Consider the following 26,602-nt stretch of genomic DNA (forward strand, 5'->3'; position numbering starts at 1 on the left):
TATTAATCGATCAGGCAATATCCATCAGAGTTCTGGGCAAGGGTGTAGTAATAAATGAACGTTTCAATCTTACTAGATGCCGATGACGTTTTCCTTATGTCAGAGACAGAAGCTGACTTGCAGCTTGTTAAATCATTACAATGGAAATTGAATATAAATGTCGATAAAACTAAAGTTGTACACTATAGAAATATGGCAATACCACGTACAGAATTTGTTTTAAGTGTGTTAGACTATATGTCGGCTGGAAGACGGAAGTCCTACACCGGAATTGCTCTCGGCACCCTTTAAAAAATATTGGATATGCCCACACTCCTTTCTAAAAGTTATTAAAATTCAGAGAACGACAGCATTGGTTTGTCTTACTTATAATGTTAGCTCTTATATGCAGTGTTGGCTTGTAATATGCATTGCCATACCACTTTTAATATCACCACACAGCTCTTTTTCACAGCAATAGCTGAGTTTTTGACAAAACAAATATCACCTGTATGTAATAATAAGACTAAATATGTGTAGTAAATTTTTTTTTAGCAGGTTTAGAATATATCACCCCATATCGCGAATGTACATGTATATCTAATCCGACACACTTAGACACAAAATGGCGTCCAAATTTGAGTTGACACAACTCTCTATATACAGGGACTCTAGGCTGGTGCTCCTTTCTCACGCTTGACTCGGCTTCACGCTGTTGAAGCCAGGGCTTTCAGAATCATTGGAATCTCCTGCGATGAACCTAACCCCGAGGGCCTTCCACTCGCTCATCGCAGGCAAGTTGGTGTCTTTCTGTCTTCTACCGACTCCTCTCCGGCCTTGCCCCCCCAGCTCTGTCTGTGCTCTGTCCCCCCAAATATTCCTGCAGGACACACATGATCTGCCAGCAACCCTCTTATGGTTAAACTGCCAAAATCTAGGTTCTCTGCTCACCTTCACTCTTTCATTCCCATTTTCTCCTGCCTCAGGAACAAACTCCCCCACTCCCTTCAATCCCAATCCCCCCTCCAGGTCTTTAAAACTGCTGTTCACCACCATCTCTTATCTTACCCCATCCAAAACCTTGACCTTTTCTACCCCCGCTAATTCACCCCAGATCCACCTTTTTGAAATTCCAACTTCTTTCCTGGAAGTCCTTGCAGTGTCCATATGTTTTATACCTCTCCCACCTCTCCACAAGCCCTCTCCCTCCCACAGTTCTCTCGATGTCCCTGCTCTCAAATGTTGTGTTTGTGTCCTTCCCCCTCTCTCCCCATATTGTCTACCACTCCCCTTATTTTGTGTTTTATGTGTCGGTTTGACTTTTTGTGTGATTAATGTTAGCTCTTTCGGCGAGCCTCGATCTTGTATAGAAAAAAAATAAATAAATCTAGTATTCCTCAATCATAAACTGACATTTCTGGACAGACAGACGGAGTGAGGCAAATGCTTATCCCCGCTTTTCACTTTGCGCACGTGGGGTAACTATTATCTGCCATGGTTTTACCGTCACTTAGTAACAAGCATTACACCAAAAGCTCTGACGATCGACCGACCCTCTTTCTTGACACACTTTCCATGCAAAGGAACGTGTGTAGTTTTATTAGCCGCCTTACCAAAGTCCCAAGTAACCAAATTTTAATATTTAACAGTATGATAGTATAAAAATGTTAACTTAATTATTAAACATTACCTTCCCCATCAAAAAATGACAGCTGATCACAAATATTTGACAAAGCCACTCGCTGTAAAAAAAAATAAAATAAACTTTTTCCTTGTTTTACAAAATATTTGTGAAACTGAATTGTTGGATATTGCAAAAACATGCAAACCACCGCAGAAACCGCATTAACCCAAAAACCGGAGTTCAAGATCGTCCATGATCAGTGCTGCTTCCTTTTTTCCACTTCATTTTTTTTTTTCTACTGACCGCGAACCCAAGGAAAAGGACTATCGACTTCGAGCACCATTCATCAATTTCACTGGTTTATTAACTTTTGTACATAAATCACCTTTAAAAATAAATAATGTTACACAAAGCATGTTTGGTTGCAGGGGCTACAATAATACGACGTAAAAAAGACCATATAGGTTAAAAGAACTGGATAGAAAAAGAAAAGTAAACTCGTCTGACACCTTGTGGTCAGATACAGACATTGGAACAGTACTCGACCACATGAAGGAAGCACAAACCTCTAGGTGGAATACCTGTGAAATCGCTGCTAATGACTAACAATCTTCAGAATACTGTTCCAACAACGCTTCATCCACAGAAGTGAAAGTTGACAATTTGGTTCCTTTTCCAGAGGAAGTCCCTCGATTCAGAGAATCTTCACTTCCAGGCAACTCTTTGGCACAATTGTCCACCAAAGAGCACAAATCGTCCGTACGGTGGTAGTGCGCACAAGGAAAGATTGCGGCTTCAGGAGGTTCCTCTCTTCTCGAAGGCTTCATTCCGTCTGCAAAGGAAGGAAAGGTCAAAGGGAGAGAAGCATGACATGACCTCGTGTTGAGCGCCGTAAGTTAAGATATTTTCCACAATATGACAGCATCATGCATTTGGATATGTGTTGAAAATATTGTGCGAGGCAGTAACAACTTGGCACCATGTTCAAAAGTCCTCAAGATAATGGCAAAAGTGATGTGTGCTCACCTTTATGTGCAGGGCGCTTCAAAAAAATGTTAACATTTATATGGGACTATATATCTCAGGAGTGTTAACATTTTTTTTAAAGCACCCCGTATTTTCAATTCCCAATTCCATTAATGATGTGCATTGACAATTCAACACAAGTTTAGTCAAGGATATGACTGACAGGACGGCCTAGAGGTACTCACCTCTAAGCTATCTAACTTGGGTTTGAATCCCGACCAAGGTTATAAACCGTCATCCAAGTGTTTCGCAGGTGATTCATCAATGTGTGTGCCATCCCTAGTCCCTATAATGGACGTTAAACTGGGCTGCCTGTCTGCCGACATTAGTTGGTGGACATTAAAGATCCCAAGGTGTCCTGGCACAAATTACAAATTCCTGCATTCACCTACAGAGGGCATAACATCAGCGGTACAGCCGTGCCCTCAGTCAATTACGCTACCCAGCAGCCTTGTGCTGCATACAAACGAAGAAGAAGAAGAAGTCAAGGACAACATGACGAAATAACAATTTGGAAGAAACCTGCTGTTTATATTTTGGGATAATGCAACTACATATCGTCAATGAAGCCATTGATACCAAATGCTTTCCATGTAAGAGGACAATCAGAAAAGCTGTCCAAGTAAAAGTTGTCCACGATTATTTTGTTACATTATCAAAGAGTACAGAAGTACATATACAATCTAAACAACTTGACCTATCTAACTTTTATGTGCAAAAACGTCTAACCCCGTCTGTATGCAAAAAGCCAGTGTAACGTTCATCGGAGAGACATTGATGAACCACCAAGTTGGGTCGGGATTCAAACCCAGGGTAGACCGCTTAGAGGTAAGTGCGCGTACCTTGACGCCATCCATGCAGTGCATATGCGCACAATTGAGTACACAGATAAATGGACAAATACAACTAGAGAAACAGAAATACAAGTACGAAATCAAGGAACTAAATCAAAAGCAGACATATTATAAAAGGTAGGTGTAATAGACAAAAGTAAATGAGTAGGGACAAAATAAATGGGAATGAAAAAAAACCGATTCCAGGATGCAAAAATAATCTCTACCACTGCACAAAGTTGTACAAAAATAAATAAATCAGGAATAGCATTCGATGCTTGGTTCAATTCATCGGATCGAGCTAAAGATGTGAATCCATCACCAACATTCGCCCACAAGGAATCTCACTTCCCTGCAAGGCTGTTCGGGTTTGCTCCCGCTGCATTAAAGGGGTTGGCCAGGTTTCGCATTTCTTTCTTAACACAACGCCCATGAAGCTGGAGGCCCGAGGTTGAAATTCCATTCAGATATACTCATGCCCTCCTCATCTATGCTATAAAAGGAGCCATGCGTGTGTCCATGCCACCGATCTCTATACGAACTGGATCAGAGGTTTAACGCTGACCGTTGACGCCACCGTCCTCCATCTTTGTTCACCCAAAAAGGAATCATACAAGCTCTCTCCAACACTGAATTTAATGCCTGCCGCACACGCAAAGCCTGTTTGTGACTGTTCCAGAATGATCTGAGCCCTGCCGCACACGCAAAGCCTGTTTGTGACTGTTCCAGAATGATCTGAGCCCTGCCGCACACGCAAAGCCTGTTTGTGACTGTTCCAGAATGATCTGAGCCCTGCAAAGCCTGTTTGTGACTGTTCCAGAATGATCTGAGCCCTGCAAAGCCTGTTTGTGACTGTTCCAGAATGATCTGAGCCCTGCCGCACATGCAAAGCCTGTTTGTGACTGTTCCAGAATGATCTGAGCCCGGCCGCACGCGCAAAGCCTGTTTGTGACTGTTCCAGAATGATCTGAGCCCTGCCGCACACGCAAAGCCTGTTTGTGACTGTTCCAGAATGATCTGAGCCCTGCCGCACACGCAAAGCCTGTTTGTGACTGTTCCAGAATGATCTGAGCCCTGCCGCACACGCAAAGCCTGTTTGTGACTGTTCCAGAATGATCTGAGCCCTGCCGCACACGCAAAGCTTGTTTGTGACTGTTCCAGAATGATCTGAGCCCTGCCGCACACGCAAAGCTTGTTTGTGACTGTTCCAGAATGATCTGAGCCCTGCCACACATGCAAAGCCTGTTTGTGACTGTACCAGAATGATCTGAGCCCTGCCGCACACGCAAAGCCTGTTTGTGACTGTTCCAGAATGATCTGAGCCCAACATATATAAAACAAGCACACACACCAATGTTTTCTCTCGAAAATGAAATATTATTAATCGTTTGCCCATGCCGAAACAAAATTACTACATGAAACAAAAATCAATATTACAAACTCTGAAAATACTGCACTTACAGTAACAAAATATCCAGCAGTTTTGAAATGGTCAAACCACCCATGGGAAAAGTCTAAGTCGGTCAGGACATGAAGCAATATTTTGTTTATCATAAATTTATTTTATTGAAGTGACAGGTATATTGATTGTGTTGTGAGATTCAGATACAATACGTTGTGCATTGCATTAAAACAACTTGCGGTATCATACTGGCCTTTAAAAAAATGTTAATTCTTAATGTGTTGTAATACCAACACCACGACGGGGATGTAGCTCTCTTGGTGCCATGTGGCCCTAAAAAGGGCCGTTTGTGTTTGCTATCAGGAGCTGATACGTTGGCATGCCAACCGGAGGTCCAAAGCAAGGGACTAATTCTGAAGCGAGTATTTGGCACTTTAATTAACACAGGTACATGGTTGCTGGTAGGATCATTTGCTGAGGGTGCGGCTCTGCCGCTGATACTAGGCCCATTGTAGGTTAAAGCAGGAATTTGTAATTTGTTCAGGGTGCTGGCGATAGCTCACCTACTCTTCGTGAAGGGCTCATGGGATATTTAACGTCCACCAACTAATGCTGTAAGGCGGGACGCCTAGTTTAACATCCATCCGAGGGATGGCACGCACACTGCTGCCTTGAGGTAATAAAAAGAAGGAATATTCAGTCGGTACGCCTACATTTGTGAACATTACACACACACACACAGCAGCCATGCTGATGGAAAGTCACTCCTCTCTCTCTCTCTCTTTGTCCGTGTTCATCTCGATTTATACACCCATAGGCGGCACACGACGGCATTTTGCTTTAAAGTACAGTATTCTTAGCAATCCAATCATTATTAAATCCGAATATTGTAAAACCAATGAAATCATACAGAAGATCAGCGACAGCTTTCCACTTGTATTCACATGTTCAGTGCGTGTTTTGGGGGAACCAATATGGCTGCCAGTACCCTTCTGGTGGTGTCAAAATAGATACGCATTTCAGCGTTGAGCCTCCATTCCAGTTAGTGTAGAGATCAGTGGTCTGTGCATGCAAGATCCACCCATTGGTTGGACAGTTCATCTGACTCCACCCACAATTTCTATACTACGACTGGCCCTTTGGAACAATCTAGAATTACACTATAGAATTAACCTTTAGAACCCATTAAAATAACCCATTAGAATTACCGGTGAGAATTACCCTTTAGAATCGCCCGTTTGAACCTTTCTATAACCCTCTTGAATTACCCTTTGGAATCCTTTTATAACCCTCTAGAATTACCCTTTATAACCTTTTTATAACCCTCTGGAACTACCCCCTTTCGAACCCTTATATAACCCTCTAGAATTACCATTTACAATGATCCTTTAGAACCCTCATATAACCCTATATAATTACCATTTAGAATTACGCTTTGGAATCGTTTTATAACCCTCTAGAATTACCCTTTAGAATTACCCTTTAGAACCCTTATATAACCCTCTAGAATTACCATTTACAATGATCCTTTAGAACCCTCATATAACCCTATATAATTACCATTTAGAATTACGCTTTGGAATCGTTTTATAACCCTCTAGAATTACCATTTAGAATTACCCTTTAGAACCCTTTTATAACCCTCTAGAATTACCCTTTATAACCTTTTTATAACTCTCTGGAACTACCCCTTTAGAACCATTATATAACCCTCTAGAATTACCATTTACAATGATCCTTTAGAACCCTCATATAACCCTATATAATTACCATTTAGAATTACGCTTTGGAATCGTTTTATAACCCTCTAGAATTACCATTTAGAATCACCCTTTAGAACCCTTTTATAACCCTCTAGAATTACCCCTTCATAACCCCTTTATAATCCTCTAGAACAAGCGTTACGCCTAAGTCCCCCGTCGGTGAAGTGATGTGAGTTGACAAAGTGGAAGACGCAAGGCGGCCATCTTGGATTTTGACGTGGCGACCCAATTTTCAATAGCGTTCTCCCTTATGCCTAGATACACCCACACACCAGATTAGAAGTTGGTACTTCGCTTATTTTTCAAGATATTTCGCTCACAAGGTTCAGACATATATGTGGTGGTGGCCATCTTGGATTTTGACGTGGCGACCCAATTTTCAATAGCATTCTCCCTTATGCCTAGATACACCCACACACCAGATTAGAAGTTGGTACTTCGCTTATTTTTCAAGATATTCCGCTCACAAAGTTCAGACATACATGGCGTCAGACATACATGGTGGTGGCCATCTTGGATTTTGACGTGGGTTGCACCCACACACCAAATTAGAAGTCGGTCCTTCGCTTATGCACGCCCGCACACACGCACGGACATCGCGATGCGACGGGGGACAATCACCATTTAGAATGATCCCTTTAGAGCCCTTCTATAACCCTCTAGAATTACCCCTTTATAACCCTTCTATAACCCTCTAGAATTACCCTTTCATAATCCCTATATAATCCTCTTGAATTACCATTTAGAATGATTCCTTTATAACCCTTATATAACCCTCTAGAATTATCCCTTTAGAGCCCTTCTATAACTCTCTCGAATTATCCCTTTAGAGCCCTTCTATAACCCTCTAGAATTACCCCCTTCATAACCCCTTTATAATCCTCTTGAATTACTATTTAGAATGATTCCTTTAGAGCCCTTCTATAACCCTCTAGAATTATCCCTTTAGAGCCCTTCTACAACCCTCTCGAATTATCCCTTTAGAACCCTTCTATAACCCTCTAGAATTACCCCTTTATGACCCTTGTATAACCCTCTAGAATTACCCTTTAGAATTATCCCTTTAGAACCCTTCTATAACCCTCTAGAATTACCCCTTTATAACCCTTGTATAACCCTCTAGAATTACCCTTTGGAATGATCCCTTTAGAACCCTTCTATAACCCTCTAGAATTACCCCTTTATAACCCTTGTATAACCCTCTAGAATTATCCCTTTAGAACCATTATATAACCCTCTAGAATTACCCTTCAGGACCCATCAGAATTACCCTTTAGACTTACCCCTTTAAGCCCTTTTACAACCCTCTAAATTACCCTTTAGGACCCATAAGAATTACCCTTTAGAAGCCTTTCTCTTAAGTAGCGACTTCACTGTGGAGGTTAGGCAGGTTTGCTATTATTTGCGACTATTTTCTCTTAAAATTGTGGAGGGTTTCTATGAAGTCGGTGAAAGCATGACGGAGGCAGAACGCATTTCATATTATGCTGTTTCGACGTGGGAATGCCCGTTTGCTTTTATGAGCGGGAGGAGGGTGAAGGTAAAGATGGGACAACTTTGGAAAGGGGGGGGGGGGGGGAGGGGAGGTTGGGGTTTTTTTTAAAGGCTCGAGTGTGAGGAGTGGATTGATGCTTTAGGGTTTGGAGGGGAGGGGTGAGGATCTGGGGGAGCGGAGCAAAGATGGGACAGAGCTGGGAGAGGGAAGCGGAGGTTTTGTTGAGTTGTCCTCATTACATGTGTAAGTTTACTCACAGTGCAAACGTGTGTGTGTGTGTGTGTGTGTGTGTGTGTGTCTGTGTGTGTGTGTGTGTGTGTGTGTGTGTGTGTGTGTGTGTTTTGACTGTCGGGGGATGGAGGGGGAGTGTGATGCAATTACCCTGTGGGTTATGTGCTAGTTCAAATGTAAGTACATGGTCTCCCCATTATATAAAAAAAATATTATGGGAATATGTTACCACAAGTCCAAAGTTCCACAAATCTAGATACGGGCTGTCCGAAGACTCACAGAAACGTGCAGCACATGTGCTTGCGAGTTTGGGTTTATGCCTCTCTGCCTCTTCCACAGTGGTCCAGTTATCCAGCAACTGCAGATCGCACAACAAAGGGTAAAATCAAAATGAGTACGTGGAGTATGAATATTGTAACTTCTTGTTCGATTTTGCAATTCCGTCGAACACGCCGGCAATGAGACACTCCAGGCATCCCTTTAAATACGGCTCTCTCTCAATTTTGTTCCCCAATGCCCCTCATTCCCCTTTCCCTTTTCTCTCTTCCTTCCTTCCTCCCTTCTCTACTTTGCCGCAAGTTCAGCCAAGCCTGCTAATCTGCTACTCACAGAGGCGGCCCAGCCGACGGACCGGCAGTACTGGTGGGAAAAACAAGGGAGGGCTTTCTGAGCCGGAGTCAACGATAACTTGGAGCAAACACTCTGTGGATTTTCATTCTGCACACGACACATCAAATCTTGGATTGAAAAATAATTAAACCAGAAAATTGGCACTCAGTTTGCAGCACAATATACAATTAAATATACATTTTGCACAACATAAAATTCACATAAATTACTTCTTCTTTTTTGCATTTCTATTTCTTCTTACTTGGTCTAAGACCACTCTTCTCCCTCTGCACTCTCAGTCCTCTGACTCTCAGTCCTTCCAGAGACTGGTCTGTCTCACTCTTCCCTCGAGGACTTCAAGCAAGCAGTGCACCACCAAATCATGATCGTTCATTACCTCTGCCACTGAAGGTGGATGGAGGTTATGTTTTCACCCCTGTTTGTCTGCCCGTCTGCTTGTGAGCAGCATATCTCAAAATGTTGTGGACGGATTCGGATGAAACTTGGTGGGTGAGTTGGGTAAGTGACAAGAACAAGCCAATTGGATTTTGGTTAAGGTCTGGATGGAGATCCGGCCTATCAGTGGGATACAAAAGGTAAACTGGCAGAGGTATGCGCTATACCGAATGTCATTCTAGTTCCCTTAATGCTTCCATGACCCTCACTCCTGTAAAGACAAAAGAGGCTTTTGGTTGAGTCGTCATACAAATAAAACAGACATGTGCAGACAGAGACATTAGACAACTCTGGACTCGGCTTTAAACATCAGACAAACTAGGTAGGTGACCTTGCGGACAGTGATGCAACTTCCTTGTACACTCTGGGTGCCAGAAACATCGTATTGCGACAGTCACTTTCCCTGCCATAATCATTGGGCTAATTGAGGAGAAACTACCCCAACTCTCACCCCTCAAACACAAAGCATTTCTCAACTCCCCTTTAATATTGTTTCTCCATGTTAGACCTTCCTCTAAATGCTGAGCCTCAGGCAAGGAAGCAGCACGTTCCATTTTGAAAGTCTATGGTACGACTCAGCCGGGGGTTGAACCGCTGACGTCCCAGACTCAGGGCGGATGCTCGAACCACAATAACACCGAGACTGGTTTCAAGAAAAAGATAAACTTTGTGGTCACCGACACATGTGTGTGTCACCGACACAAAGTGCCGATTGCAAAGCACTATTCAAATCTTGCACTCGTGAAGCAGGAACCGAATAACAAATCAGCAAACATTACCGCTTCACACAAAAAGGGTGCAAAAACAGATCCTTGCAACTACAGACCAATCAGCCTGCTCCCAATTATCAGCAAAGTCATTGAATCCATCATTGCTTCGGATATCAAATCGTTCCGCTTCTCCAATGGCTTGATCTCTGATCATCAATTTGGATTCCGACCAGGTCATTCTACTCTGGACATGCTGCTTCTGCTGTCTCAACAATGCATGGAGGTCCTCAATGCCAAACAGGAAATCAGAGCTGTCTCCATATCACGTGCCTTCGATACGGTCTGGCACCCAGCTCTGCTCACCAAACTCTCCTCCTATGGTATCCATGGAAATCTCTACGCATGGCTTGCGGACTTCGTCTCTGGTCATAGTCAACGTGTGGCACTGAATTGATTTCTCTCATCTCCCCTTCCTGTTCAGGCTGGAGTTCCCCAAGGCAGTGTTCTGGGCCCTGTGCTTTTTCTGGTCTTCATCATTGATCTCTACAACTCTCTGGAAAATCCTCTCTATCTCTTTGCTGATGACTCCACTCTTTGCCGCTCCATTCCTCATCCCTCAGATCGGCAGTCTGCAGCCTCCTCACTCTCTGCAGACCTGGACAAAATCACAGACTGGTCAAACAAGTGGAACATGTCTTTCAATCCTGACAAATCTCACACTCTTACTATGTCTCTCCGAAAAGACCGACTAGACAACCCTCCCATCTACTTTCTCAACAATCCTCTCCAAGAAGTTCTGTCACTCAAGCTTTTGGGTCTCACCATCTGCCATGATCTTTCCTGGGAAAACCACATTTCCAAGCTGGCCCCCAAAGCCAGTCGCCGACTGGGCATCCTCCGTTCGTGTGAAGTCCTTCCGTGGCACACCTGAGCTCCTCACCACATTCAAGGCTTTCATCCGCAACTCTATGGAATACTGTTCTCCCCTCTGGGCTGGTGCTCCTGCCTCACACCTAGCTCGGCTTCACGCTATTGAAACCAATGCATTCAGAATCATTGGAATCTCCCGCGATGAAGCCAATTGTGAGGGCCTTTCACTCACTCACTGCAGGCAGGTGGATGGTCTTTCTGTCTTCTACCAACTCCTATCCGGCCTAGCTCCTCCAGCTCTATCTGTGCTCTGTCCCCCAAATATTCCTACAGGTCGCACAAGATCTGCCAGCAACCCTCTTCTGGTGAAATTGCCAAAATCAAGACGCTCTGCTCACCTTCACTCTTTCATTCCTCTTTTCTCCCGCCTCTGGAACAACAGCCCTCACTCTCTTCAATCCCACTCCTCCCTCCAGGTCTTTAAAACACACCACCATCTCTTATCTTCCCCAATACCAATACCTTGATCTTTTCTACCCACGTTAATTCAACAAATACCGACCCATGCGTTTTATACCTCCCCCCCCCCCCCCCCCTTCCCATGCCTCCTCCCCCCAAGCCCTCACCCTCCCACAGATCTCCCGATGTCCCTGTTCTCTGCTGTTGTACTTGTGTGCTTCCCTCTCTCTCCCCATCTTGTCTCCTGCTCCCTTTATTGTATGTTTTGTGTGTCGGTTTTTTTATTTGTGATTAATGTTAGCTCTTACACGAGCCTCGATCTTGCATACAAAAAAAAAAAAAAGGGAAAACTCAGATGGACTTCCAGGGATTCTGTTACGTGGTCCTCCCGGTAACTACCTGGTCTTGGTGACCGCCGGACCGTGGGAGGACCCCGCCAGAAAGATATATGATTTATACGCTTTCGTAATGCAATCAATATGAAAGACACCAACAATTCTGGTCAATAAGCAACCCCACACCAAGGATCCGGATTAAGTAATAATATATTCTCCATCCATTATCAGCAATCAACAATCCATCAACAATCTTACGAAGATGGCCATCTCATATATGTCCCCCCTTTCCCCACTCACGAACCCTCAATGGTCACTGTCCCTCACAATGTCTCTGGGCCCCTCCAGACCAAGGTGAAGGTCGACTTCTCCGCACACGGGCGGTTGAACGAACCCCTGGCTGACGTGCTCCAAACGTGCACGTCGCGTACCGGGAACAGCTGCTCCAGCGCACACCTCCTTGCAAAGCAAAGCGGGCAAAGCCAAGCGCGGCTCGCAAAGCGCGCGAGGCCCAAGGTGCGACCCGTACACGTCCTTGTAGACGTTGAGGCGAACGGTGCCGGACGCTTGGTTCCGTGCACGAACCCACGGCAACTCGACGCGTAACCGGTAATTACCCCGCGCAGGTAACTCCTCTCGCCAGACGGGCTTTCAAACGCAGCGTTCCCCACGCTGCTCAATATCGACACCGCTCGCGTCGGAGCTGGGCGAGGAAGAAGAAGATCGCCGCTTCTCCAGGACCTCGTGTCTTGTTTTTCTTCTTCCGGTTTACTATCCCGTTTCCGGTCTCCTGTTATCCGGAGCGTCTTTAACCATTTAACCACAACAACCTTTAATAGAATAAACATTAATAAGCAATGACATGAATAGTAATTCACCTAAATCCGGGATCCGTAACAATTGCTTCAGACGGGAAGCCAGCACCATCAACTCTGACTTGTATATGCCACAATAATGTGAAATCGCACATTAAACAAGAGGGGGAATTGCTTTACAATACATGTCCCTTCCAAATTTCAGTTCAATATGTTAAAGGTAGGGGGGAAAAGTCTGGAAAACTGACCCACTTATAATATGTGATACTTTCTAAGTTCAAAACGAGCATAACTCCGTGAAAAATTGGTTAAACGCCCAAAACTCAAACTTGTTCTGTAACTTATTATAATAAAGCCATGTACCAAGTTTCAGTTGAATATGTTAAAACGTATGGAAAACGTGCAGAAAACCACAGGTGCGATGGACGGACAGACAGATGGAGAGCAAACCTATAGTCCCCTCCTGGTAGGAGACTAATAAAAGGCCAAAGTTTTGAATCCTTAGAAAGCTTGTCCGAGGATCAGATAAAAGTCCTTCTCTGTTTACCCAGCATTCATCGATATACACGCACATGTGAAGAAGCTGAAAACAAACTGAGAATCTGAAAACATACTAAGTCAATTTCTTACTCTACCAATTTCAGATCCTGCCTGCTTTTTGCATTTTCACTTCCACGATCACTACTACGAGTGCCATAGATGTCGACGCTCATGTGAGAGCTCAAACAGCAGCTTGTGGGAGATGAGAATAATGGCGTTAGAGTGAGAGGCATCGGGTGGCCAAGAAACGAAGCTCAATGAGCAAATGCAATTCCAAGAATATCGTATCACAATACACTTGTTAAACCTAAATGTGTTTGCAATATGAATATTCAGTATCTCGCACAAATAGGAATTTTAACAACACCACGGAAAGGCAAAGCAATGGAGTTCATGAATAAACAAGTGCCGGTAGTCTCTTTTATTTGCGCTCTTGGGGATATTGCGGTACAACGCAAATGACATTTTCGCTGCAGAATCATCAATAACGGCCCTTCGAATGCCATTTCATTACAGAGTCCTGTCTTGATATTTTAGTAACCGCCATAAATGAATGCATCTGACCAGAATCATCATATTTCATGGCCATATTATGTACAAATATGACGTTGCCATGTGTCTATAATCAGTTTGTACTTTCAGCACACCAAGTTTACTCAGATGCCGCTATTTGTCATAAATTTACCAAAGGATGTGTTTATAGGCCGTTCAGAATGTGGCCAGCCAAAGATGTGTTGGTAGGTATTTCGGCATTTCTCGTAGATCCCAAACCAATATTATTGAGGGGTCACTGATGCCGAAAAGCGGCCTGGAGGTGAAAGGTCTTCAACTGTGACTTCCTGGTACATCCTTATTTGCCACATCAGCACTCACAGTCATGGCCCTCTTGTTGACACTGCCCAAGTAACAGAGAAGGCCAAAAAATATAGTCCGACATCTTCTCCACTGGCTTTGATAACAACATGTAGCAGGTGAAAAGCTGCTTTAGCAAGTAGGAAAATGCTTCGACAGGTTTGGTCTGTGAACGATATCTGGTATTGAGCAATTTACATGGAAAAGTAACACGATCGCGGAAATTCCACCAGGTGCACTTGCATCCTAAAGACACCTCTCATACCTGTCTGAACTTTGCACCACCCAAAATTTCATACTTGTATTGTTGAGGAAGACGGTAACGATACTACCTACCGCTGGCAAGGCCACAGAATGGAAGGGGAAACAAAGCATTAAGTTTCTTCCCCAAGTTCCGCAAAGCCCAGATATTAATCTGATAAAGCGTACGCCGGGTCACGTGAAGCCACTACTGATAGCAACCTGTCAACATCTTGCGAGCGTGATGGAACTAAAGGAACTTCCCATGTGCATACGAGGGAAGCAGGACCACAGTGATGTGAATCACGTCAATTCCATTTAAAACAGGCCAAAAGCCCTTCATGTCAAAAATGGTGGCTCGACCAAGTGAAGGAATAAAACTTTTCATTCATCGCAGAAAAGACTAGAAGACGAGAGAGTTCATAGGACAGCGTACCCCACACAGTCTTGAGAAAAAGGACATGGGAAGGGTCTATTAAACAATTGATTTGCATTTCCGAGCACGATCTATATTTCCTAGGAGACTCGATTTTGTCTGAATCTTTTATGCCCCAACGCTGAGCTTTGATTGAACGTGAGCTTTGATCGAATTTGATTGGCCAAGATGGTATAAAATGATTAAATATTTTGTCCAAGTATTGCTAATCCTTTATTTGAAAGTGTAAAAATGGTGATTTGGGTTCTACAGTGTTCAAGTACGGTATATAATTCAATCGAAATAAAACAAAGATTTCAAAGGTTGTAGAAAAAATTTTTGAAGGAAGTTTACCGCTGTTGATGCACCATCTTTTACACTTTACATTCGTTATTTGTGCCTGTTGTTTGTGTCCCTTATGGCGTCCCTAAAAACAGTTAAGTTTACTGTTCAATTCTGTTTGACTGCGGGACTGGCAGACAGAGTAAAACAATTACCCTACTCCTCTCTGCGCTTGCGCGATTGGGACGAGATTCCGTACAATTTACCGAATTCAGAGGCAAAGTACTGATAAACTGCAGGTAAGTTTTCCGATTTATGTTCCGATTTATGTTCAAGATACAACATTCAATTGCAATTAAGTTGTTCCTCGATCATTGACCGATGTCTGTACACAGACAAACAGACAAAGTAAACCAATTGTTTAAAACCTGCTTTTCGCTTCGCACATGCATTGGGTAAAGAGTTACGATAGCATCACCGCACAACACAGCAGCACGCTGGTGACACTGTAAAATTACTTCAAGCAATGAAGGCATGACGACAACTTACTCCTGCTGCGGTACCACTCAAATCCAGAGCTTTAAGGTGCTGGAAACAGGCCAAGAGAGCAACGCCTTTACTGGAAATGCCTGCATTTCCTGAGAAATAGAAAGGTTATATGAAAAAGTTATGCGACATTGGCTTTTGAATACCACACAAAGCACAAGGCCAAAATCAATTCAAAGCTGACATAAAAAGGAATACATGTACTGTTATAAAGCATGTTACATAACAAAGAGAACAAACAGAGTTAATATTTCCCGAGCATTTACACCACATGAACTACACAAGACCGATGCAATAAACTACCAAACGGGTCGATGTTCTTCCCGTTGCAATCAAACTGCCAGGGGGACAAAGCGGGGTGCTGACGAGGAGTTAGAGAGAAAACTAGATAGTCAGGCAGCTTAGCAGCATATTTATCGAAAATGGGGAACGGCTTGACAAAAGCGCCATTTTTATTTTGGTGGTCCATTAGACCATATACAATAGATTTAGGACCGGAGGCAAGAAATATACGGTGTTCTTCACCTTTTTATTGGACAAAAACCAAGGACAAAAACCAATTATGTATATATTTTCAACAAGGAGGCTAACTTTTATTTCATTACATGCAGTGTTATTTGTAAAACTTATGCATGCCTGCATAATAATTCTTACGCTTCCATGTAATAATAATTAGTGATATAATACCGAGTGTTTATACAAATGTGTTATACTTGTGACTCGCGCACCTCTCATATATCTAACATGTACACAACTACAAGGATGTAATGACAATATAGCTTTAGAACAGACAACATGTTGTTCAAGATAATTTGTCCAGCAATTTATGTATTTACGATTTTAGTCTAACTCCAATAGCTGATGATTTATTTGCATAAATGTATTGCTCGATATTATGCTGTGCGAGTCATATTTGCGCAAAAGTCAAACACTGTATATGTCTTGCCTCCGGTCCTAATTCTATTGCATATGGTCCAATGAACCACTAAAATAAAAATGGTACTTTTGTAAAGTCGTTCCCCCAAAAATTGCTAAGCTGCCTAACTAAGAAGGGCACCCGGTAGAGCACATACCTCCACCAGGCTGAACAGTTTATGGTTTATATCCCACTTATGGGCCGGATCTGGATTCGGACCTGAACCAAAATCTAATCGGCTTGTTCTTGTCACCTAACCAACTCGTTCACCAAGTTTAGTCATAACTCGTCCAAAACTTTATTAAACACCATATTATATATCGCTTTTCACCCGATCTCTCAATGGTGAAGAATCACTTAAAAATTAAATAATTTTCGTATCCGAATTCATAATCAGATCTTCACCAAAATCGAATCGATTCGTCCTTGTCACACACACAACTGGTCCACCAAGTTTCGTCCAAATCCGTCTATAACTTTTTGAGATATCCTGCTATATATTGTTTTGGCCCTATCTTCCAATGTTGAAGATAAAAAATAAAATAACCACCTTTGGAGGCCATTTTTCCCCACAGAGGGGAATATTTATAATATAATATAATACAAATTACAATATAGTATAATAAAAAATTATACTGGCCGGGGGTTGGCCTTTTAAGGGGCACCGTATTAAGTCCCCTTTTTTTTGAGGCAATGTTTTATGGCCGGATGCCCTTCCTGCCGCCAACCCTGTTAGTCACCTCTTGCGACACACAGGGAATTACCAGTGAACTGGTACTCAATTTGCCGACCTCGGAAGGATGACAGGCTGAGCCAACCTCCCTGGCGTTAATTCAGCGATCGACCGGGATTAGAACCCAGGATCCGAGGATCCCAAGCCCGCAAGCCGGCACCTTAACCGCTAAGCCAAATCCAGGCTTATCTTCCAATGTTGAAGAATCACTTAAAAAATTATACTGGCCGGATCCGAATCAGATCTTCACCAAAATCTAACCATTTCGTCCTTGTCACAGCCACTACCTCTATGCCAATTTCCGACCGAATCCGTCTACATCTTTTTGAGATATCCTCTTCACAAATAGACAGACAAACAAACAGACAGACAGACAGACAGACAGACAGACAGACAGACAGGGGTGAAAGCATAACCTCCACCCACCTTTGGTGGTGGAGGTAATAATGACAAAATGTCAGGTTAAATAGGGTTTTGAAATGGAAATGTAATACATACCAGCAAGGTTAAGTGTATGGAGTAAAGCTAAACCCCTCAATCCAACTCTTCTTGCCCCAGTCAGCATCCGCATTCCAGCATCAGATAGCTCGTTACTGGCCAACGACAACACCTGCAATCTGCAACAATAACAGTTTAAGTAAAACACAATACACCTGTGCTGTAATATTGGCACTTATGCACCCACAAGCCTACATAACATAAAGAAACTTTAAAAACCAAACCTGAAAAGGCGCTGTCCAATGTGAGGTAGAGCGGGATGTCTGTCAGACAGCCGGCAATGAGACACGTCCAGTTTGCAGAGCCACTCAAACTCAGATATTAGAGGAAGGGCGCAACGAAGAAATGCAGGCCTTAGGGCACACAAGCATGCAAGATAAGGATCCAAACAAAATCAAAAGCAAACGTTCATTATACTGGAAACCATCACTTCAAGAAATTAAACTCAATCCCTTCTACACAAACAAAAACTCAAAGAAGAAATAACCTCTTCTTAACAGAGCGTCGGTTCTGCCAAGGCAGATTTTTGGCAAACATTACAATCCTGGACAGGTCGCTACTCTGATGCAGGATAATCGACTGAGGATGCAATAATATGGAATTTGTTCAGGGTGCCAGGGATGGCTCCCCAACTCTTCTGGAAACAAAAAATGTTCAACGTCCAAGTAATGCGAGCAGACAGGACACTCAGTTTATCGTCAATTCTAGGGATAGCACACACAATGATGTATCACCCTGCCTCCAAAATACCAGGCTGGCAGTTTATAGCTGGCTCAAGATTCAAACCGAGGCTAGACATCTCAGAGGTGTGTGCGCATACCTCTTCTAGGGCCAAGGCAATACCTGCCAGGGCCTCTAAACAATCCAAGTTAGCACCTTTCTGCTGCAAGCCATGACTGCTATACACACCAAGAAATAATACACTGCACCCACATTTATATAATTGTTTTTGTACACGTAGTCGAGGCTCATGGAACAGGACAAAAGGAGCGGTATAGAGAGAGGGGGAAACACCAACAGCAGAGTTGAAGGCCAAGATAGAGGGAGACTTGGAAAAACAATAGGTGTATAGGTGTGGGGAGGAATGGGGGAAGGAGAGGATGCATGGGGTGTACAAGATGAAGACAGAAGGGAATTCTCATGAGGGAAAATTGTAAATTTGGAAGGAGGAGGGATTGGGGTGGGAGTTAACGAGGGTAGAAAAGATCATGTTTTTGGATTGGGGGTGATCTGAGATGGTGTTGAACGGCTGCCTTGAATATCTGGAGGGAAGAATGAGATTGAAGAGGATGTGGAAGTTGATTCCACAGGTGGGGAAAAAGAGGAACGAATGAGTGGAGGTGAGCAGTTATTGCCAATGCTCGCTTTCATTATGAAAAACACAAATAAAGGCTAAATGTTTTTACATGCCATCAACTTTTGATGTTTTTCATGTCTTATGCACAAAATTATTAAATAAAGACTGAAGTTCCCTTTATGCTCATAATGTTCATCATTATAAAATGGCTGAGCATTTAGGGGAGTTCTCACATGGGAAAAAATTCACTCACATGCATATTCAACAAGAGGCACAATAGCGCTTCCGTCGTAAAAAAAACCTCTTCAACAAATCAAGTCTTTACCTGTTCCGGAAGCAAGCAGCTGAAAACACAACATCTCCGTAGGCCTCTCCAAATACTCGCACTGCACAAATTGACACTGGGTCTCGTGGATCCAGAAAGCCACCCGACACGGCCGTAGAAAATATACGTCTTCCCAATTGCTCCGGGAAGCCACGTAGAGAGTCCAGCAGTTGCAAGTGTGAAGCCACAAAGCCGACAGTCAAGTCCAGCAGAGAGGACGGACTACGTTGATTGGAGAGGGGAGTAGAGAATCTGTGGAGTTGCATTACGTTGTGGTCAGGCAGTCACTCAAAATGCCATGACAGTTTATTTATCAGTCACTTAATATGCACAGGAATTTTCTCAACCAAATGTTCACAGGTATGTTAACCGCCAAGAGAAGAAAGGCGAGGCAACTTCTGGTGTGAGCCCTACTTCAAAGCAAGGGCTAACCCCTCTTGGGATACCTCTGTCAATATTGGGTTGAGAAAACGTGATGTATTGTTTTTCCGCCATCGCAGACCGATTCCCGTCCTTATAAAACCTCATTTATTGTCCGGTCATTAACAAACTATTATTAGGAGATTCAAGAAATTGTTTGATTTGACATTTGTTGTGAAAAAAAGCCTGGTGAATGCTCCACACACCATGGTGACTGGACAACAAGTCATTTGCTTGATTTACAAATTATGTAGGCAACAAAACAAGGAAGACGATGGTTGGTGTACAGCAACATTTTCCTTTGGTTTTATAATATCTGAATATGCTTTAGCTTCAATTTTAGGAAGACTTCCTGTATGGTATTTTCCGGCAGGGGGTTCCCAGTGGTTTTTGAAGGTTGCGTTTTAATAAAGACTGGACTCGGAATCTGAATGTCTCGGATGTCTTTTCTTACATGATAAATTAGTGACCCAAACGTGATCCAAATAGACGGACAAGGACTTGTAAGCGCGTAACCAGTTGCCAGGAACTAATTGTGGATTGCGGATGATCTGAGATGGTGGTGAGCAGCTTGGCTTCAACTTCGGTATGTGGGTCTTTAAGCCAGAATGGCGGTAGTTTTATCAAAACCACCACCACGATGAAGCAGGTTGAACATCCGGGAAGGGCACGTCCTGAAGCTGGTTGAACCTCCTTCCCGGATGTTCAACCAGCTTCATCGTGGTGGTGGTTTTGATAAAACTACCGCCATTCTGGCTTAAAGACCCACTTTGTTGAAGTTGAAGCCAAGCTGTTCACCACCATCTCAGATCATTCGCAATCCAAAACCATGATCTTTTTTACCCTCATTGACACCACCCCTCCACCACCCCCCCCCCCAAACGCCCCCACCACCCCCCGCCTTCCACGAGCCTCGACTGTGTGTACAAATATATACATATATATCTCGACACACCCAAACATTACTAACGAGTTGACGTGGTTCACATTCACTGTTGGCTCCTTGTCACATGAGTATGCGACGGAGATGAGAGATTATTTTACTACAACCTCCTAAAACCCCGTACCGGAAATTCTCCAATAAACCAAAGCTAAAGCATATTAACATATTATCTATCTATAATTCCAGTAATCTCTGTTTGTACGTTTGTCTGTGACCGCTGTTTCTCGACAACCACGGGTCCGATATACTTTTAACTTGCCAGGTATATTGCTGGGGACCCGAGGATGTGCCTTTTCAAGGTTTCATATTAATCGGACAATTACTTACCGAGCTATGTCCAAAAAACGATTCAACCAATCAGAGAGCAGCGAACTATCGCGTGTGCCGAACGTGGCGGACACACTCTGCCTCGGATGGCACATTTGAGAGCGTATTCATTTATTTCACGTTTGCAAACTATGTTGGCGTTAAACTATGTTTTAAAACTAATAAAAACGAATTTGCGATTCATTCGCTTTCCTGCGCGTTTGTGCACGCGATGGCGATTTCTTTACCAAACTCCGGAAGCCGTTCGCTTTGGACCAAACCATTTCATGTAAATAGAGGGGGGGGATTGTCACCACTCGCAAGCCGTTCGCTTTGGACCAAACCATTTCATGTAAATAGAGGGGGGGGATATAATTTTAGATATCTATCTATAATTCCAGTAATCTCTGTACGTTTGTACGTTTGTCTGTGACCGCTGTTTCTCGACAACCACGGGTCCGATATACTTTTAACTTGCCAGGTATATTGCTGGGGACCCGAGGATGTGCCTTTTCAAGGTTTCATATTAATCGGACAATTACTTACCGAGCTATGTCCAAAAAACGATTCAACCAATCAGAGAGCAGCGAACTATCGCGTGTGCCGAACGTGGCGGACACACTCTGCCTCGGATGGCACATTTGAGAGCGTATTCATTTATTTCACGTTTGCAAACTATGTTGGCGTTAAACTATGTTTTAAAACTAATAAAAACGAATTTGCGATTCATTCGCTTTCCTGCGCGTTTGTGCACGCGATGGCGATTTCTTTACCAAACTCCGGAAGCCGTTCGCTTTGGACCAAACCATTTCATGTAAATAGAGGGGGGGGATTGTCACCGTACTCGCAAGCCGTTCGCTTTGGACCAAACCATTGCATGTAAATAGAGGGGGGGGATTGTCACCGTACTCGCAAGCCGTTCGCTTTGGACCAAACCATTTCATGTAAATAGAGGGGGGGGATATAATTTTAGATATAGATATAGTACGGGCAATGCCCTAGTATATATAGTACGGGCATGCCCTAGTAAAACCAAAGGCAAGATGATGCCGCTACAATCATAAGTAGTGGGAAAAGGAGGTGATGCAGGAGCGATGGGAAGAGATAAAAATAACCACCTTTAGAGGCCATTTTTCCCCGCAAAGCGGGGGTTGGCCTTTTTCGGGAACCGTGGTTGTTGTTGTTTTTCGGTCCCCTATTTGAAGCAATGTTTTACGGCCGGATGCCCTTCCTGACGCCAACCCTTTTTGCCGCCTTTAACGACAAACAGGGAATTACCAGTGAACTGGTACTCAATTAGCCGACCTCGGAAGGATGACAGGCTGAGTCAATCCCCCTGGCGTTAATTCAGCGATCGACCGGGATTCGAACCCAGGATCCTTGGATCCTAAGCCGGCACCCTAGCCGCTAGCCCAACACCAGGGAAGAGAGACCGTTAATATATGGTGAGCCAAAGCACTTATAAGAATGCTGATATGAATGGATAGAAGCGAGGAACAACCGGGGTCGTTTAGCTGGCCTTTCATTTTGTTCACACCAATCTTGCAGTTGTCCTGCTACTCCTTTGGTTTCTTGCTTCTCCATTTCTCCAGCTGAACAAACACTGCTGCTGTTAAACACCTGGAAATGATACAACAAACACAACATGCATTTTAAAGGCCATTTTCCCTACTAGAGCGGGGGAAATGATAACAGCCATGATTTTATTACCAGTAACAACTGTGCAGTAAAACATAGGAAGTGCACAAAATTGTGTACAGATTTTCATAGCAAATGCCAACATTGCAATTGCTTCAGGAAAGGTAGTGGTGGTGGTGGTGACAAAGAGAGCTATCATATCTGAAGGCAGCAGGGTTAAGGATTTGGTTTCGAATTTAAGATTTGGGACACCGTGCCCATCCCCGGCAAATAACATTATGCTGCAAGATTCTCAGGAAAACCTCTCCGAGCTCACAATTTATAACCTTCAGAGATCAGGTAATGATTTATGGGAGCGAGACATGGGCAATGAACATAGATCAGCAACGAAGGCTGGAAAGGGTGGAAATGCGAATGGTTCGGTGGATGTGCGGAGTATCGTTGAGAGAGAGGAAGACAAATGATGAATTGCGAAAGATGATGGGAATAGAGCCTGTGATGGATGCTGTGAAGAGGAACAGGTTGAGATGGTTTGGTCATGTGTTGAGGAAGGATGAAAGTGTCTGGTTGAGAAGAGTGATGGAAATGAATGTGGAAGGAAGTAGAGGACGGGGAAGACCGAGAAAGACTTGGCTAAAGATGGTGGAAGAAGAAATGCGGGCAAGGGGGTTAACAAGGAGAGATGCAGAAAATAGGGCAAGATGGAGAAGATTGTCATGGGGACCGCAAGGCTAACCCCCGCTCTAGCAGGGAAAATGGCCTTAAAATGCATGTTGTTGTTGTCGAGATCAGGTAATCAATGTGCCTACCCTGCCTGGTCTGATCTACATGTGATGGCACGACAGAGCATGCTGATCAACACTAAAACAACTCCCAAACTACAAAATGTTTTGAAAACCAATAAGTTATGAAAGTGACAAAATTCCTGTACTCCAAACCAAACTGGTTACTTGCACAACTCGTAATGGCATGACACTCACTGACTGACACTCACTGACTGACACTCACTGACTGACACACACTGACACACACACACTGACACACACACACTGACACACACACACTGACACACACACACTGACACACACACACACACACACACACACACACACACACACACACACACACACACACACACACACACACACACACACACACACACACACACACACACACACCTCGGGCCTTATCATGAAATAAACCAGTCTGGTGTTGATGGAAACTTTACGCAAATACACGTGACCACTGCAGAATATCGTTTTTGGTAACCAAGGTAAGGACTTAGTAAGGTGGGAAAACAAGTGCGAGTAAACGAATTGCGGTTAAGAACGAGACGAACAGACAAAGTGTAATGAATATTTACTAACCTGGAGTGGGATTCTTGTTGTGTTTATCGGGATTCAGAGATACAGTATATAAGTTTTAACCGACTACTAAACTAAAGTTAATATATATTCATTCGCATGGGAATTGCGAAGTGCCACATACGACATGTGAATAATAATCATATTCACCGAAGATACCTTTAATAGATAAGATAGTTGAAAACGAAAAAAAATCACTGTGAAATGTTAGACATTGAATGATCGCAAAGGGCCAAGGGGAAGGGCGCGAACAAAACACTTTAAACGCTCGCCGCGTTGGACTTCCGCGTCACGTGTAACCGAAGAGACGTGGTGATTGGTTTAAAATAATTATAATAATAAAGGTTCGGCCTTCTTCAATTGAATATCGTTTTATCAGGTCCTAATTTAGTGTGATGTTAAAAAAATATTTAAACTCTAATTTACGCTTGATAATTATATGCTACAATACTTGATTAAACCTACATTTAAAAAAAATGGAAAGGACCATCTATGCTAGACATTAATATTAACATGCACCCTGAGTAATAACAGTCTCAACAAATGCTGACTGAACACAATAATTTACAAAACAGCCAGAAGAGATTTGTTTTACGAATTATTTTGTTTTACTCGTAAATTATACATATATTTATTTATTTTATTATTATTATTTTAATTTTTTTGCGCTCCGCTTCTCATACACCTCCTCAACACCCCTCACCTTTCTCCCCCCACCCCTCCTGTACCTCAGCTAGCGATATATATATATATATATATATATATATATATATATATATATATATATATATATATATATATATATATATATATATATATATAATAATGCATTTATTTTATATAGCGCTTTTCAGGAAGCCCAAAGACGCTTTGACAGAGTGCAAAACATAATGCATAGCAAAACATAAAAACAATTGCAAAAAAAGAAGAATCAATAGGGAAATATTCAAAGCACAAAGGAGGGAGAAGGAGAGGAGATAGTCAGGGGTTACATGCTGTGGGTTAAATGTTGAATGCAGTGTTGAACAGGTGGGTCTTGAGTGATGTTTTGAATGTGGTGAGTGAGGAGGAGTCTCTGATGGTGTGAGGTAGCGAGTTCCAGAGGGTGGGAGCAGCGATGGAGAAGGCCCTGTCCCCCCAGGATCTAAATTTGGTCCGGATGGGGGGGGGGGGGGGGTCAGGAGGTTGGTACCAGCAGAGCGGAGGTTGCGGGTGGGAGTGTGTCTGGAGAGGAGGTCAGCCAGGTAGGATGGGGCCAGGTTATGGAGGGCTTTGTAGGTCAAGAGGAGGATTTTGTACTGGATTCTCTGGGAGATGGGGAGCCAGTGAAGCTTGTAAAGGACGGGGTTGATGTGGTCACGGGTCCGGGAATGGGTGAGTAGACGGGCAGCGGAGTTCTGAATGTATTGGAGTTTATTGGTGATTGTTGAGGGTGAACCATAAAGGAGGCTATTGCAGTAGTCCAGAGGGGAAGTGATGAAGGCGTGGATGAGGGTTTCTGCAGCCACGGAGGAGAGGGATGGACGGAGACGGGCGATGTTTTTCAGGTGAGATATATATATATCTCCAATCGCTCCTCACTCGCCTGTCCAATCGCTCCTCACTCGCCTCTCCAATCGCTCCTCACTCGCCTCTCCAATCGCTCCTCACTCACCTCTCCAATCGCTCCTCACTCGCCTCTCCAATCGCTCCTCACTCACCTCTCCAATCGCCCCTCACTCGCATCGCCAATCGCTCCTCACTTGCCTCTCCAATCGGCTTTCCCCGTCTCGTTCTTTTTCTTGCTCCAAATCGGCCCGTCTCGCCCGTCGGCCCGTCGGAATCGGAAATCGGCCCGTCTTGCTTTCGTGCTTGCGCGTAAATAAATTGTGTTCATTACACCATTTCTGGATCTGATGACTTGCCAGTAACCATTTTGTAAAAATGAATGTGCAGCATCTAACTCAATATGTCGAAATGTCACACACATCCATGCCCGTGGGATTCCCACGGGTGACCCCGCAAGTTTGCATTCACGTTCGTCGATGGACTCGTTCGCCTGTCTCATTCGCTTTCTTGCTGCATCCTGTTCAAGTCTGCGTTCTTCATCGATCGTCTCATTCATTTTGGAAATAGAAGTTTCCACGCAGCGCATGAATTGTCGCGATCCTCAAGAGGAAGTGTCTCGTAATCATCAAATGATAAATGGCAAGTAAATTATATTGTGGAAAATTAAAGATTTCAAATAAACCTATTTAAAGTGTATGCGCACATAACTAATTTAAAAAAACGAAGAAATATCTCTCGGTAATTTCCTGAAACATATTTTACTTCCGGATAATAATGTTGAATGAAATAAAAACGAAGAAATATATGTCGGCATCATTGTTGACGTTTTTGTGACTATTGTCAGCAAACGAAAAAGTAACATATCATAACGGAAAATCAAAAGCGAATTTTTAATATATATCGACACGTTGCCGTCGGTGTCATGTTGGGCGGTGTATGATACACCATGACGCGATTTTTAAAAATATATCAATGCATTTTCCCGCGTGTGTGGAATGGTCTCAATTATTGCTGACACAGAGTCTAAAACCATCGATAAAAATGAAATCATATGGTGAGTTAGATTGGAGATAAAGGCGTGAGAGAGACTCAATGGCCTTGAAGTTACAGGCGTTTGAGAATTCATTTCGTT

General features: G+C 43.3%; 1 protein-coding gene across 5 annotated transcripts in view; it reads right to left on the minus strand.

Annotated features, from left to right (window-relative positions):
• LRRC42 (leucine rich repeat containing 42) overlaps positions 1 to 24,219 on the minus strand; it is a 36,348-nt gene extending 12,129 nt beyond the window's left edge. For 2 of the 5 annotated variants that reach the window (XR_010983721.2, XM_068110721.2), the window contains exons 1-9: positions 23,926 to 24,215; positions 22,422 to 22,540; positions 19,252 to 19,503; positions 17,854 to 17,982; positions 17,630 to 17,748; positions 15,486 to 15,574; positions 8,963 to 9,070; positions 8,633 to 8,711; positions 2,185 to 2,435 (exon numbers count right to left, since the gene is read on the minus strand). Coding sequence is in view for 3 of the 5 variants with exons in the window: in XM_068110721.2 (XP_067966822.2) it covers positions 2,206 to 2,435; positions 8,633 to 8,711; positions 8,963 to 9,070; positions 15,486 to 15,574; positions 17,630 to 17,748; positions 17,854 to 17,982; positions 19,252 to 19,503; positions 22,422 to 22,504 (1,089 nt within the window). In the remaining 2 variants the exon portion in view is untranslated. Of the gene's footprint in view, positions 1 to 1,949; positions 2,436 to 8,632; positions 8,712 to 8,962; positions 9,071 to 15,485; positions 15,575 to 17,629; positions 17,749 to 17,853; positions 17,983 to 19,251; positions 19,504 to 22,421; positions 22,541 to 23,925 lie in introns of those variants that run through there. The other 3 variants (XM_078771268.1, XM_068110708.2, XM_078771251.1) reach the window with 3 other exon arrangements.
• Between the last annotated feature and the right edge of the window lie 2,383 nt (positions 24,220 to 26,602).

The sequence above is a fragment of the Myxine glutinosa genome, chromosome 1, assembly GCF_964187855.1.
Source record: "Myxine glutinosa chromosome 1, kmMyxGlut1.1, whole genome shotgun sequence".
Taxonomy (NCBI): Eukaryota; Metazoa; Chordata; class Myxini; order Myxiniformes; family Myxinidae; genus Myxine; species Myxine glutinosa.